The sequence below is a fragment of the Sceloporus occidentalis genome, unplaced genomic scaffold (genome assembly GCF_023333645.1).
Source record: "Sceloporus occidentalis isolate IW3139 unplaced genomic scaffold, rSceOcc1.0.p SCAF_59, whole genome shotgun sequence".
NCBI lineage: Eukaryota > Metazoa > Chordata > Lepidosauria > Squamata > Phrynosomatidae > Sceloporus > Sceloporus occidentalis.
In genome coordinates, this window is record NW_028317039.1 from 4,226,691 (window position 1) to 4,243,397 (window position 16,707).

At 41.0% G+C, this 16,707-nt stretch overlaps 1 protein-coding gene across 1 annotated transcript; it reads left to right on the top strand.

Annotated features, from left to right (window-relative positions):
- The first annotated feature begins 1,076 nt into the window (after positions 1-1,076).
- LOC149287576 (cytochrome P450 20A1-like) lies at positions 1,077-16,171 on the top strand. Its single transcript, XM_089492769.1, has 13 exons — positions 1,077-1,148; positions 4,394-4,443; positions 4,926-5,092; positions 5,744-5,889; positions 6,715-6,882; positions 7,361-7,439; positions 8,566-8,681; positions 9,699-9,753; positions 10,034-10,154; positions 10,450-10,561; positions 14,840-14,904; positions 15,165-15,254; positions 16,012-16,171. The coding sequence occupies exons 1-13, from the start codon at positions 1,077-1,079 to the stop codon at positions 16,169-16,171; spliced, it is 1,401 nt and encodes a 466-aa protein (XP_089348895.1).
- Positions 16,172-16,707: the final 536 nt, after the last annotated feature.

Below are 16,707 nucleotides of genomic sequence, written 5' to 3' on the forward strand. Positions count from 1 at the left end.
GCACCCCCATCACATTGCAGAATGTGATATGATCGCTCTGTACAGGGCTTAGAGTCCCACTTTATAAGATAATACAGTGCTGTGAAGATGTATTTCTTCTACTTTTGTATATTTGTCACAATTAAATGTTTCAGATCATTCAACTAATTTTAATATTAGATAAGATAACCCGTGTAAACACAAAGAGCAGTTTTTAAATGATGATTACATATATAGAAGGGGGGGCTTTGTAACGCCAAAGATCCTGCATTGTTTTCTAGACAGAATTTGCTTGGGAACCAGACTGGGACTCTATCCACTGTGGCTCATTTTCCTCATGGATCACACATTTGGCACAGGTCATGTCATGAGTTTTTTCCAAAACTCCAAAAAAACCTAAAACTTTTGCCTTGTTTCTACCAAAACTTCCAAGACCTACAAAATGTTCGTAACAATAATGGACTGGTTTTAATACTGCATTTTCCTTTCTTTTAATGTCAATTACAAATCAGCAATAACACACATTTTCAAATAAACTGAGCAGATGTTCAATAATAACCTTAACAAGTGCACAAAACAATACCAGAAAGAGTTAAATGTTCTTGCTGCAATAAGTTAAAAACTCCCTGCACTGATTTGCAGTAAGATACACTAGAGGCGTGAAAAATTAATTTAACGTGAAACATGCGCGCCTTTAATTATCTGCGAAATCTGGTTGACATTTCTCATCTATTTGCACTACTATTCACAATGAATGTGTGCCCATTAATTTTGCCAATATTTTTTATTCCAACATTACGAATGATATTTGATGGTTTAGAGGATTTTGCTTGTGCGCTGGAATATCATTAATATGAAAAAGCTCACTTAAATCGCTTTTTTGATGCACTGTCACCGAAAGCTTCCACTTCCCTTGTTCCCTGAAACAACTTCCCCTCCCTAGACAGAACACGTGTCAATCACCAAGGGTTCCACGAAGCTTCCGGCTTTATGCGGCTGTCTGCTTCAGTCTGGCAGGCGAAAGCAATCGATGATCGAGTTCGTGCAGTGGATCGCTGACGTGCACGGCTTGGCGGGGCACTTTGTGGAGGTGTAGGATGTTGGACTTCGCTATATTCGCGATCACCTTCCTCCTAATTTTGGTGGGAGCTGTGCTGTATCTTTATCCGGTAAACAGATAATCTAATATGTCTTGTTCATGGATGTAAAACGCGTTACAGCAATAAAAGTATCAGCAACAGGTCCAGTGGGATGGTAGGGTAAGTGGGGTAAATGATTGCAGAGTGGTGAGCCTAATAGATTTTACTGGAAGAATTGTTGCAACAGTATAGGCTGCATACGAGAACGAGGGGGTTTTCTATTTCTATTTAGGGGGAACACATATTTTTTATATTTTCAGCCAAACACAAACACCCTGCAAATGGTATACTGCTTCCTGTCAGCTCTGGTAACATAGTAACAGCAAGCCCAATTTTAAGTATTCTACCTATTCTTCCTGCTTTTGATCCAAAAGACAAAAAAAACCCACCTCAATTACCGATAAGCTATATTTTGGATTTTTTGGTGCTGGTTAGTGGAATGATGCAGGTGGTAGTCCCTAGTGGAAATGTGTGAAAGTGATCAGAGAACTTTCCTGTCACCGATTGGCTGCTTGAAGTGACGGGAGCACTTTCCTGTCGCCGATTGGCTGCTTGAAGTGACAAGCACTTTCCTGTCACCGATTGGCTGCTTGAAGTGACGGGAGCACTTTCCTGTCGCCGATTGGCTGCTTGAAGTGACGGGAGCACTTTCCTGTCACCAATTGGCTGCTTGAAGTGACGGGAGCACTTTCCTGTCGCCGATTGACTGCTTGAAGTGACGAGCACTTTCCTGACGCCGATTGGCTGCTTGAAGTGACGAGCACTTTCCTGTCACCGATTGGCTGCTTGAAGTGACGGGAGCACTTTCCTGTCGCCGATTGGCTGCTTGAAGTGACGAGCACTTTCCTGTCACCGATTGGCTGCTTGAAGTGACGGGAGCACTTTCCTGTCACTGATTGGCTGCTTGAAGTGACGGGAGCATTTTCCTGTCACTGATTGGCAGCTTGAAGTGACCGGAATACTTTCCTGTCACTGATTCGTGGTTTGAAGTGATCGGAGTACTTTCCTGTCACTGATTGGCTGCTTGAAGTGGCGGGAGCACTTTCCTGTCACTGATTGGCTGCTTGAAGTGGCGGGAGCACTTTCCTGTCACTGATTGGCTGCTTGAAGTGGCGGGAGCACTTTCCTGTCACTGATTGGCTGCTTGAAGTTGCGGGAGCACTTTCCTGTCACTGATTGGCTGCTTGAAGTGGCGGGAGCACTTTCCTGTCACTGATTGGCTGCTTGAAGTTGCGGGAGCACTTTCCTGTCACTGATTGGCTGCTTGAAGTGACGGGAGCACTTTTTCCTGTCACTTCTTAGCAAGAATAGTCGTGCCAAGGAAGAGGAGGGCAGCTGCTGCACGGCTGCATCTTTTGTGTCACCTGAGTGCTTACATTTTTTCTGTCCTGGAAGAATTCATGTTAAGGTACTCACGGTATTTTGATATGCGTATATCTATAGTGAGGCTGACGAGGACATTGAACTGTCCCTTTAATATCCCATACAGCCTCATCAACAAATAATGCATATTATTTTAGTATGCATTGTAGATGTATGGGGAAAAAAATACTTTCATGTCGTTAGTAATGGTTTAAGTGTCCCTTTAACTAGACACAAGACTAAAAGTCAGCAATTACTTAAGGTTGCTGTGCTGCATGGATTAGTTACATTGTATCCTGGCTCCTGCCTCACCTTTGAAATGTAATGGTGCTCTATATGTGAAGTTACATTATCTGTCAGTGAGGATGCGCCAATGCTGAGCTCCTGCTGTCAAAGGGGAAACCAGGATTTCTCCATACTCTATAGATCCATACAATAAACCATAGACCCTGATCTTATACAGTCCTTGTTCTTGTGTTAGATTCAGTATTGCTTTATGCCTATCCAATGGGTGTTTAAATTCCCTCACTGTATTAGCCGCTACCACTTCTCCTGGGAGGCTATTCCATTTTTCTAACACATCTACAATTAAGTCCGATGCCAATGAATGACCTCCTGTTATTTTAGGTTCTTAGTAATGAACAGATCACTGTATTAGTTTGTATTGTCCCTGTATACATTTATAATGTTGCCATATCCCATCAGATGTCCTTCTCTCCTGTAATATATATAGCTTTTCCATATGAATGAGTTAATTGCACACTTGACATTCCCTTTTGTGCTCAGGAAATCTTCATAATCTATACTAGACAATCGGTGCTTAGTGAACACTTAATAATGTGTTGTGAAACAAATAACCTAAACAAATTGTAAATCTTCTCTTTTCTGTACAGCCACAGTCTCCCCAGTCTTTAAGAACTTCTAGTATTATGAACTTCAAATCCAGGCCAGTCACACATGAAAGGAAAAAACAAATAAAATATAGTGCAATGTTGCTGTAAAAAAGGGGGACCTATGTATAGATCACACTTAAAAAAAATATTATACATCCAGCTCTTCATATCACATCCCAGGTGTCCTATTCTGGAAAGAAATGTGTTTGTATCCTGGGTTTGGAGTGTCTAATGTATTCTGATGACTGACTTGGAGAACCTATTATTTTCGGACACTAATTTAGTGGTAGAGTAACGATAAATAAGGAGCTTTGTTAATTGGTATTAGGCTATTATTATTATTGCTTTTCATCTATTAAGCACCAACAAATTATGCAGCGCTGTACAATTTAATTGGGGCAGTTAACAGATACATAACGAATATACATTAATACATACGGACATTGTGAGCTCTGCCCATGAGTTTACCATCTAGCATTGTGGTGCTTTTATACAAAGTTCCTGGCAGGAATGGTGGGCTTATGACAGCCCCGCTCGAGATCTTACAATCTAAAGGAATAGTGTGCGGAATTGAAACAAAGGAAGAGGGAGTAGCAGTGCTCTTGCAGCAATAAATAGGGCTAGGTGGTTTTGGGATGCAGAAGAGGATATATAAATAAAATGAAAATGCAGGTTGGTGCTTGGTTTCAGATGGTGGATTGCAGATGGCTTGGGGTCTTTCAGGAAAGCTGTTGCGTACAGTGCCAATTTTCAAATCAGAATTACTGGTATCTTTATTACCCATACTGTGGTACAGCTTTTACCATTATGTAACGCCATACATTAACACAACAGGCCTTCTCCCAAACTAACCTCTGATTTTAACACGCCAGATTGTATGTACATGTTTTCACACTCCAGATTGTACCTGGTAGTCAAAATAAGCCATAATACTGTTCCTTAATACTGTTCAAACTCTGTGCATTGGAATACGTTCATATAAAGTATATTTTCTGTTGATGTATTTTTCCTCTCTTTAAGTCTTCCAGGCAAGCATGTGGCATCCCTGGACTTGCTCCTACAGAAGAGAAGTAAGCTTTCGTGATTTTTTTTTAATGCCTTCTCACATTTGGCTCTGTTAGTGATGTCTAACTCCAGGAGAAATGGCTGAAACCAAGACTGGTTTAGGCCACGCTATGAACTTTAATTATATCCTTTGCTCCTTTTGCCTTGCCTAACAAATCCCAGACATAAGAATATCTAACTTTACATTTCTTCCACATTGGTTCAATTAATGGTATCAACTCCATTTTATCTTTGACTAGTATGATTATCATTTTATCTTTCATTCACTAATATATGCCCCCCCCCCTTAATTTTGGCATCACACACTAACTTGGTGTATAAAATATACAGTGGCAATACGTAGTGATTCTATTTCCATGGGCTCTTTCTGATAAAACACATTCTATAAATTTGCTAGCCCTGATACTGAACGTTATTAATCTAATGCAGTCTAGTGCACCTATATTATGTTTCTAACCGTTGATTACAATTCTTGCTTTCTTCTTAGAGATGGGAACCTTCAAGATATTGTCAGCAAAGGAAGTCTGCATGAATTTCTAGTCAACCTACATGAAAGATTTGGGCCTGTTGCGTCCTTTTGGTTTGGTCGTCGACTTGTTGTTAGCCTAGGGTCTTTGGACTTATTAAAACAACACATCAACCCCAATAAGACCTGTGAGTTTTCTCTGAACATTAAATATGATCTATATAAAATGTAAAGGGACTAAGCATCTATCATTGGCAGTAACATTTTTTATGCTACAGGACCAGAGCAATTTTCGTGTTCTTGCCATGGCATCCCTCAACCGTCATGTTCCTCTTTCTCGCTTGGTGTACCCATACAAATTACTGCATTGCTGCACGAGAACAATTGTGCAGCAGGAACCCTCCAATGCTGCGATTGCAATGACACCATTATCGCATTGAAGGGGTTAATGCTTTTGTCGTCAGTTCCCATTGGGACCAAACAATGCTGTGCTCTTATGAAGTTTATGAGTTAAATTAAAAAAAAAGTTCAACAGCACTGACCATATAGTCACTGATACGTGACATTTTTTTTCTATGAAAAAAAACAGGTATATACATTATACACAGCATAGTATAAAATGAAAAAAGGTAAGGTGAATCAAGCCCCTTTATCTATTTTTAGTTTTATTTAAAGATTATATATAAAACAACTGAGAACACATTTTGCTTTCTGGAAGCTTAGTTTGGTTTAATATTTTATTAATATTTAACATTCTGTTAACATTCCCTAGCTGCTTTGTTACTGAGTAGTAAACAAGAAATCTGTTTTATTTCTTTTGCAACATTTTGATCTTGTAGCGGATCCATTTCAAATGATGCTGAAATCTTTATTGGGATATCAGTCAGGAGTCATTGGGGAAGCAGCCGAAAATCACATACAGAAAAAGCTTTATGAGAATGCAATCAACAAAGCACTGCAAAGCAATTTCAGCATAATAGTTAAGGTACTGTGTTGTCTGAATAGTCTCGCACCTATATGGTAAGTTATGATAAATAACATCATAGTAATTGGCTATTTCTGCAATTTGTCCTGTTACTAAAAAGTTTGACAGCATAGTTGTTCCGTCATAAGACCATGTTGTAAAATGTTTTGTTTTGCCACAAACACCCTGCTCTCTTTTCAGTTGTTTACATGCCATGAAATCTATTTCTTTAGTAGTAAATGGATACTTCTTTCCAGCATGTGCCATTTATGTTTATGCTAAATTGTTCCTGTGATGTTTGTGAAGTGTGCTCCTGCTTCAACATTTGTTATCCTCAAATCCGATTCCTAAGTATGTTATTTTTTTTTCTCTTTTCATGGCCTCTAGACTTTATTTAAGTATTGTATGTTTATTACGATGACTATGATCCACAAAATGACAATGTACACATCAGCCAATGAGCAACAGACAGCCTTTGACATAAACAGCAAAATAGTTGGCTTACACATTGGCAGGGCCAATCAGTCGGTGAGCTAGTCATGTAACAGCCTTAAATAAAGAACATAATTAACCAGTGCAAACATGGAAAAGGAAAGGACCCACACTGCGTGTAATGTTGCAATGTAAAAATGCCCAGGGCTTCCCCTGACTCTCCACCAGCTACCCCTCCACCATTGTGCAGGGGCCACAGTGTCCCAAGTATGTTTTAATGACAGTGCCTTCTTGAAGTGTGTTGATGTGCCCTTTAGAATCAACATGTTGTAATGGGTAGCTGTGTCGGCCAAGCAGTGTTCAGTTTTCCATTGAAAATATCTAAGAATTGCTGTTGCCCTCTATTTCTTTCAGCTGTCAGAGGAGTTGTTGGCAAAGTGGAATTCCTACCCGCAGTCTCAGCATGTGCCTCTATGCCAACACATGATTGGGTTTGCGATGAAAGCAGTTACCCAGACAGCCATGGGAAGCAGCTTTGAGGATGATCAGGAAGTTATCCACTTTCGCAGAAACCATGATGCAGTGAGTGATAAATCAAGTTGGACCAACAGGGTTACTTGTATGTTAAAACAAAGTAATTAACACCCATATTAGCGATAATTGCATGTTGATTGTATTCAAAACAATATGTATATAAATGTTTCCTGCAATTTTAAGTAAATACTATGCAGGTATAATTGAAAATTTACCAAGCAGGATATTCATATTTTATCTTCAAATTAATACATTGAAAGTACATTTTATAATTAAGGCCAGCCTATAATCAACCATATTCGTAAATATAAAATATTTCCCTGTCTACATAATATGAAAAAAGGTATATTAGCTTTCATCTTGTCTATAACAATTTATTGTTCAGCATTTAGACTAAACTCTTTTTTTGCGTGACTGTGTCCCTTAAGGGTAATTAGCAGTGAAATTATGGGGATGTTAAGTGTTGCACTGATATTCTATTATAACCTTATTGTCAAATAATGTATTCCGTTTTTGTTGGTTTCAGATATGGTCTGAAATTGGGAAAGGTTTCCTGGATGGATCAATTGAAAGAAGTCCTAATCGTAAAAAGCTCTACGAAAAGGGTTTGTTTAATATTTCTGTTACAGATGTGCTATTACATTAAGACTGATTACCTTTTATATATTGTTTATATGGTTTGTATAATTACACAATGGAATAGCTTTGCAGGGCAAGTATCTACGTTCAGTTACCATACATGTATTATTGTATTAAGTAGCTGGCTTCATATAGCTGTGATCTTAGTACAGTAAATAAACAGTATTAGTTGATCATCTATATTACGCTCAATCGACTTTATGGGACAATTTGGCATGGAGAGATTATTCTTCACGAAGGGCAAAGTTCTACAATTATGCCATATAGTAAATATGGTTAAATGATATGTGAAATATTTCATTCACTTGCTGTTTAATGAAAGTAACCTTTATTGAGACTTTATTGTCATCCCTATATTTACAATCCACACTGTGCTGATTTATTTATGAGAAATTGGTGGCTTTTTGTAAGATATGAAATCATAAGTGTCTGAATGTTCACTGCAGAGTTAACAGCTGACATATTGTAGGCTTTTGGTATTTTTTTTTTTTTTTTTATGTTTTAACTTAGAAACATAGAATTTAACAGAAAAGAACCATTCAGACCACCTAATCTGCAGGTCTTTCTGATAAAGATGCTCAGACCTTAATTAATCATTGGCCTTGTCCTAGAATTAGAAAGCTTTATGCCACTATATTAGCCTCTACCACTTCTGATGAAGTCTGTTCCATTTATCTACCACCCTCTCAGTAAAATACATTTTCATTCCATTACATCTAAACCTCTAATCCTCCAGGGCTCTTGTCCTCGTATAAAACCAACTTCTCTCCGAACTATGCATATTAAGTTTGGTGCTGAAGGTTAACGTGTGTGATTTGACCAGATAGAGGACTAAAGTCATGTTTATTTAATGTATAGATTTTCACATTAGAAATTGAGCACTGGTTGTTTGTAATTCTTTCATAAAATTCATGTCATTGCTGCTCTCCGGTGAACTGGGATTGAATACAGATCTACCGTGCCCCTTGTCATTCCATTCTGCAAGGCATACTACTTTCCCTTTTTTGTAACCCTTTTATATAAATTTTAATGTCAGAAAAGTGCCAATAATAATAAAGTTTTTAACGTTTTCCCCATTGTCTGTCCGTTAAGCCTTGACAGAGATGGAAACAGTTCTAAAGAAGGCCATAAGGGAGCGCAGAGGGAAGAACCTTGGTCGTCATGTATTTGTCGACTCTTTACTTCAAGGGAACCTTAGTGACAAACAGGTAATATGATCCTTTAAAGCACACAGCGAAGTACACTTTACATGGCAGTCCTGTTGCACCAACAAGGTTAAAGGGACTGAGCCTTATTCAGGGTGATCCCATCCTTATTGTGGCACAGGACTAACTGCAATGATGCCAACAAATACATAATATAAGTTGTTATAGTTCATTTTGACACAGGTTTTAACCCCTTCAGGACCAAGATTTTATTTATTTATTTTTACCATGTTTGCACTAAATGTCCAGAGCAGTTTTTGTGCTTTTGCTATGGCTTTATTCATTGCCCACTAACTAATTTAGTGCACCGACACACATAACATATTGTTTTGTTTCAGCAGAAGTAGGGATTTCTTTTGAAATAATAATAATGATATATATAAACCATCACTTAGTATGAAAAAATCAAAAAATGTGGGGAAAATTAGGGGAAAAATGAAATATTGTCACAGTTTCACCTACAAAAACTATAAATAACCAGTGCAAATGCAAAAAAACCCTCCAAAAGTGTATTGAGGTATTTGTCCTGTTCTTGTGGGGACACATATTAACCCCTGCAATGCCGCGATCATGTCATACACAATCGTGGCATTGAAGGGGTTAACCCTGCACGATCGCTCTTAATGGACCAATCAGGCAGCATGAGTGGGTTGGCCCCTGTCCCTGAAGCTGCCTCTGGCATCAAAGACACAATAGCCAGTAAACTGTGATTGCGGGTTAGAGCCTCTCTGATCACTCCTGTGGGGGCTCTTTTTTGCTGTTTCTAGTCTGCCTGGGTATTGAAGGGGTTAACTCTGCTCTGTCGCTCTTATGCAGCAGGGGAATGCCAATCAACACACAACCCCCTTCCCTGAAGCTGCCTGTGAGTCTGAATTGCTCCCCTAGAAATGATCAAAGGCTCAGGGGAGGGGGGGGGTTGTCACAGAACCAATGAGCCCACTCGGGTATGGCGTACCTGCTACGTCACCGGACGCGAAGGGTTAGAGGTTGATAACAATATTGTTTTTTGTTTTTTTATAGGTCTTAGAAGACAGTATGATCTTCTCCTTGGCTGGTTGTGTGATTACCGCAAACTGTACGTAACCCACATAAAGTGTTTCTTTGTCAAAAAGCTATAAAAATGTTTTTTTCAATTTCAATTTATTCAATCACTCTGCTTTTACATAGGTCTAGCAGTGATAGCAGCACGTTTTAAGTAGCAATGCTTTTGTACCACATAGTGATATTCTACATATAACAGAGCCGGCACATTTGATCTCTTGCTGAACTATGTATTTGTTTGCAATGCTTATACCACAATCAATTCTTTAAACATCAAGTGACTGACCAACAACAACGACTGTTATGTTTCCTAGTGTGTACATGGGCTATATATTTCCTGACTTCATCAGAGGTTGCTCAGGAAAAGCTGTACAAGGAGGTGACCAGAGTCTTGGGGAAGGGACCCATCACCTTGGAAAAAATAGAACAGCTCAGGTTGGTATTGGTTTGTTATTGCCTAGAAGAACAAAATTGAAAAAGTGTTTGTGAAAACAGGACTTTGAACCAATCCTTAGCTTTTGATGTATTTTACTGTTTGTTGTAGCAGCAGTGACATCACATTACTCACCGTAAACCTAGACAAAAATGTTGTAAACCATAGAAGAGTGCAGTTTAGTATATTGACAAATAATATAGAAAGCTGAAAATAAAAATCAGTATTTTGTTATATAATCTGCATTGAATTACACATATTTTCTGTTTGCCAACATTCATGTACTTGTCATGGCAGCTACTGCCGGCAGATTCTGTGTGAAACTGTACGTACTGCCAGCCTCACTCCTATCTCTGCCCGGCTTCAGGAGTTAGAGGGGAGAATCGATCAGCATGTCATTCCTAAAGAGGTAGGAGCTTTTCCAAAATGCATCTGTTTTTATGTGTTCTAATTGTCCATTATACAAATACACTTATGTAAATCTTATATTTTAAATTAAAATTACATCAAACAAGAAGCAATGCAGGTACTTGGGAGACTCTTAACAGCTGCCAGCCCACTGGGCATTTTTGACAGTTTGTCCAAAGGGCGGACCAGGCCTACCATTAATATTTCCATTGTCCAAATTAACATTAACATAAGCAAATGTTAAGAAATACTAACTGACAAACATTATGTGACGCCTGACTATCACACCTCTATGAGCTTGTTGGGCATCCCATTTCAAAACAATGGGCTTTAGCATTAAGTTGGCTCCACATTTGCAGCTATTACGGCAAAACTCTTCTTGGAAGGCTTTCCACAAGCTTTTGGAATATGTCTGGGAATTTGTGCCCATTCAGTCAAACGATCCTTTGTGAGGTCAGGCACTGGTGCTGGACAAGAAGGCCTGGTTCTCAGTCAGTATTCCAATTCACCCCACAGGTGTTCAGTGGGGGTTATGGTCATGGCTCTGTTCTGGCCATTTTAGTTACTCCACTTCGAACCTTGCTTTGTGCACAGCGGCACAGTCATACTGGAACAGGAAAGGATCATAAAGTTGGAAGCATACAATAGTCTTTATTGGAATTAAGAACCCTGAAAAGCACCCCAAGACTATTATGCCATATCTATCAAACTTTACAGCAGGCACTATGCCTACTAGTAGGTAGCTTTTCCTGGCATCTCCCAAACCCAGATTCATCCATCACACATCCAGATAGTGAAGCGTGATTCATCACTCTAGAGAACACATTTACACTCTTCTAGAGTCAGAATCGGGATCTTGGGATCTTACAATCTTTTAGGAGATTGGATATAGGGCACCAGTGGAGGGATTGACACAATAGGGGAGCTGATGAAGAGCGATGATATTAGAAGATTTGTCTGGCATAGTTGTTCATGATAATAATGTTTGGTTACAGAGAGAAGAGGGAGAGACCAGTTGGCAAGGAGTAACAATAATCCAGCCAATATGTTATGAGGTAGTGAAAGAAAGAAATTCAAGAGAAGTTTGCAGATTAAGGCGTCCTGATTTATGCCAGACTAGAGTCTAATGTAACATCGTGTAAAATGATGAATTTGGGCTTTTTGGTAGACTGTGAAATTATCAACTGTTATAGAGAAATAAGGAGCTGGTGATAAAGGGGATGGGGAAATAACCAGTAGCCCAATCTTTGAAATGTTTAATTAATGGGCAGTTTTGTGTAGGCGGTGAGGCGAGTTAGAAGAGAGAAGGTGAAAGATCGTAAGGGGGAGGTTAGGTTAACGTGGAGTTGGTACTGGAATTAAATAAAGACACTCGTTTACCAAAGTAGTAGGTGTACACTCGCTGGCCACTTTATTAGGTACACCTGTTCAATTGCTTGTTAACACAAACAGCTAAGCAGCCAATCACATGCCAGCAACTCAATGCATTTAGGCATGTAGATGTGGGGAAGGCAACTTGCTGAAGTTAAAACCGAGCATCAGAAGAAAGGGGATTAAAGTGACTTTGAAAGTGGCATGGGCTGAGTACTGCTGATCTACTGGGTTTACAGAGAATGGTCTGAAAAAGAGAAAATATCCAGTGAGCAAGGAGTTGTGTGGACGAAAATGCCTTGTTGATGTCAGAGGTCCGATGAGAATGGGCAGACTGGTTCGAGATGACAGTAACTCAAATAACCACTCGTTATGACCAAGGTATGCAGAATACCATCTCAGAACCTTGAAGCAGATGGGCTACAGCAGCAGAAGACCACACTGGGTGCCACTCCTGTCAGCTAAGAACGGGAAACTGAGGCTCACACAGGCTCAGCAAAATTGGACAATAGAAGACTGGAAGAATGTTGCCTGGTCTGATGAGTCTCGATCCATGAAAGCATGGATCCATCCTGCCTTGTGTGAGTGGTTCAGGCTCGTGGTGTTTTGGTTGGGGGGGGCATTTTCTTGGCACACTTTGGAACGCTTAGTATCAATTGAGCATCGTTTAAATGCGACACCCTACCTGAGTGTCGCGGGCCCAGGTCCGGTCGCGGGCCCGGGTCCGGTCGCGGTCCCGGGTCCGGTCGCGGTCCCGGGTCCGGTCGCGGTCCCGGGTCCGGTCGCGGTCCCGGGTCCGGTCGCGGTCCCGGGTCCGGTCGCGGTCCCGGGTCCGGTCGCGGTCCCGGGTCCGGTCGCGGTCCCGGGTCCTTGTGTACGATGATCTGCTCGCGGGTCACGAAGACCCGAGCTGGAGAGCTCGGGCTCCATCTCCGGCGGGCGAACGTCGGCACGTAAGTGCGGTGGGGTCCGGAGTTCCCGATCTCCCTGCACTGGCGATTTGCAACTCGATCGCCGGTGCAGGAAGCGGGAAGGCAGATCTGGGGATTCGGCAGCGATCAGAATGAAAACTGCTCGCTGCCTAAAGAATCCCCAGAGAGGTTTACTTACCGGTTCGCCGGTCTCCACTGGGGGCGCAGCCAATGGAGCCGTGAGTCAGAGGGACGTCTCAGGGCACGCCCCTGACGCTCTGTTGGGGGCGTGGCTTTCTGTGGCGCCAGATTTAAAAACCCTGCAGATCTGTCCACAGGCACCCTGTTGTGGTCTTTCCTCCGTTTTGAGTTTGAGTTTGCTTTGTTGCTATTTGGTTGACCATTGGATTTCCTGACTACCCACTTGCCTGCTGATTTTGTACCTCTGCCTGTGACCATCGTTACCGACCCCTGGCTTGTCTTACTACCTGCATCGTGTACCTGACCCTGGCTTGGCTGACTATCCGCATCGTGTATCCGACCCCTGGCTTGGCTGACTATCCGCATCGTGTATCCGACCCCTGGCTTGGCTGACTATCCGCATCGTGTTTCTGACCCCTGGCTTGGCTGACTATCCGTATCGTGTTTCTGACCCCTGGCTTGTCTGACGTCCGGCATCGTATATCTGATCCTGGGCTGCTCCCATATCTGCTACTTCTGCACCTCGCTGCTTCAGCTCAGTATCCACCATTTGCAGCTATCACTGCAGCTTCCTCACTGTTGGGATCATCCTGAGTTCCTGTTGATTCCTTATTTTGTAGATTTCCTGCGGTGAGTGCTTTTGGTGTTAGCAAACGTGACACTGAGTATTGTTGCTGACAATGTCCATCCCTTTATGACCACAGTGTACCCACTGATGGCTACTTCCAGCAGGATAATGCACCATGTTACAAAGCTGGTCCAACCCGGTACTAGCAAGGTGTACCTAATAAAGTGGCCAGTTGGTGTATATAGACAACAGAAGAGCCCCCACAACTGAGGCACACCAAATGTAGAACTATAGAGGAGACCAGAAAACAACCAGAAAGACAGTTTTGGTTAAAGTGGTAGGATTTGTGCCAGTAAAGGGTGGTGGAAGAAGATAAGTAAAGAGAAGTAAGCTTTTGTACCCCCTTCCCCACTTCTCAATATGTATCCCCTCTCCCCATTTCTCACTATCTAACCCCCCTCTGCCCCTTCTCACTGCACCCCCCTCCCTCACCCTACTTACTTTGTTGACGGAGCAAGCAGCAACTGCGACCGGGCCCGTAGCAGGGCCGGATTGACATCAGGGTTTTTTTTTTAACTTTATTTCCCATCCTCCATGTTAAATAAAGTTAACAAAAACTTTATTTAATATGGAGGATGTTAAATAAAGTTAAAAAAAAAAACCCTGATGTTTTAATTTAAGCCCTGTGCGGCCGCACACCCGTAAGGCCTGCCCTGGTGGGGGCCGGGCCCGCGGAAGGGCCGGATTGACATCGGGGTTTTTTTTTTAACTTTATTTCACATCGTCCATGTTAAATAAAGTTAACAAAAACTTTATTTAACATGGAGGATGTTAAATAAAGTAAAAAAACAAACCCCCGATGTTTTAATTTAAGCCCTTAGAGTGGCGGACCGGAAGCAGGTCCCCCTTAAGCTCCGTGTTTAATGAGGCCGCATAGGCCCAGTCAGTCCGGTCCTGACTGGGCCTATTTTAAGGTAGGAGCCTGGAGCTGCAGCTCCATCAGCCCCTAAGTCAATCCGGCCCTGCCGCGGCCCGGCCCACCGGGCAAATACCAGTCCGGGCCTGATTACTGCTAATGTATTAATATGTTTGGGTTTATTTTTCTACTGTTTCTTTGTATTCAGTTCATGTTTTCAAAACTCAAAATAGCTGTAGGGGGAAGTAATTTAATGTATATTGCTGTATCTTTACAGCATGGTATGTGTAAATAATTGACATCTCATTACAGACTCTTGTCTTGTATGCCCTCGGAGTTGTGCTTCAGGACAGCAATGTTTGGCCATCAGCCTACAGGTGAGAGTTTAATACATATAGCCCTGGATCTAATTGTATGGATATTTGTGGAGCTTGTAATCGGTTGCCAGTCTGTAATGCATTTGTAAAGTATGTAAATTTGTTTTAGGCTGAATGACTGTATGAGGAGTGGATAGGGGTGATTAATTACAGATCCATTGCAGATGGTGGATTTTTTTATTGTTTATTAATTTGTTCAATTCTGTACCTATAAATTATTTCATTGGTTCTTTGTAATCGCTGCCTTTGTCTCCCTTCAGATTTAATCCTGATAGATTTGAGGATGAAACAACCAAGCAGAACCTTATTTTGCTGGGTTTTTCAGGAAGCCAGGCATGTCCTGAATTAAGGTAATATTTCATTCTTGTCATCATAATAAATGAACCATAGCCCTATAAGGTGGTGTGTACTTAACCCCTACCTCTTGATCTGTGCTTACTAATACTTTCCTTAAACTGCAAGCGACTCTTAGCTCTTGTGTGGCTTGATTTATGCCATGCCACCAGCTCGGTCACCCACCTCTACATACCTGTGGCAATGCACTTGGTAGGTGGTGGCTTTAAAATAAAAATCTTCCAAACTTGTTAAACCCATTTAGGGTTTAATATAGATACCATGTACATGCTGAAAATCATTCTAAATCTGAAGTGTACAATTATTAAAAACACATAACTTCTGTGATTGTCACCATAAAATACTAGTTTGATAAAATTTTAGACATAGCTTCCAAGAGTGCATCCAATATATTTACACCTTTACTCCAATGACAATCCAATCCATGAAGATAAATATGATACCTGCTTCATTGGGAATGGGATGTCAACCTGTACTATGGTGTGGAAGTGAACATTGTGGTGTCCTGCTGGAGAGTAATATAGAGTAGAGGTCCTTAGTGAAGATATTTTGAAGTGTGATATTATTACTAATCAAGGCAGAGACCAAACATCTTTCTGAACCATATTTAGAGCAGTTATAGATTCATACTTGTTTGTCTCCTGCATTATCTTAGGTTTGCTTTGTCAGTGTTATGATCTTCATGATATTATCAATGTGTACATTACTGTGATTTGACCGTTGCCACTTTCTCTTTTCATATTCTTCCTCTAGATTTGCCTATATGGTGGCCACTGTCCTTCTTTGTGTCCTTGTAAGGAAACTCCATTTACTTCCAGTGGAAGAGCAGGTAATGGAAACAAAGTATGAGCTTGTGACATCACCAAAAGAAGAGGCCTGGCTCACAGTGTCAAAGAGGAACCCAGCCAATTAGTTACCCATTTGGAAAAGCCAAAAGCACACCGAAATGTATCCCGTTACTGCCAGAGACCATGTACTGTGACCTATTGCTTCCTATAAGAACAGTGAATGTTTGAAACAGTAGCACCCTACAACTAAGACGCTGGATGGTTGTGACAGACCTGTTTTCTCTACTCAGATGTTCTACACTACAGTGTTACTCTGTTGAACTTGTGCACATTTTAGGACCAAAACTATGTTAATTCATCAGATGTCTATAGTAGGTGCAAGTTATAAGGCGTGTGGTGATTAAATCCATCTAGATAGTATGACGGTTTTTCTTAAACATGATAATACCAGTTCGGACATTTAGAAAGAAACAGTCATTTAGGGCATACTGCGTAATTAAAAAGATTCTCGTTTTGAAGACTTTTTTACTCTCTAAGGCCTTCAGTCTCTTGAAGTCATGTACAAGCGCCAACAGCTCTCCTTTACAGCATGTTCTGTAGAGGTCAATTATGCCGGAGAAGATCATGAGAATCACACCCTTTCTGACTTAGTGAAGCCTTT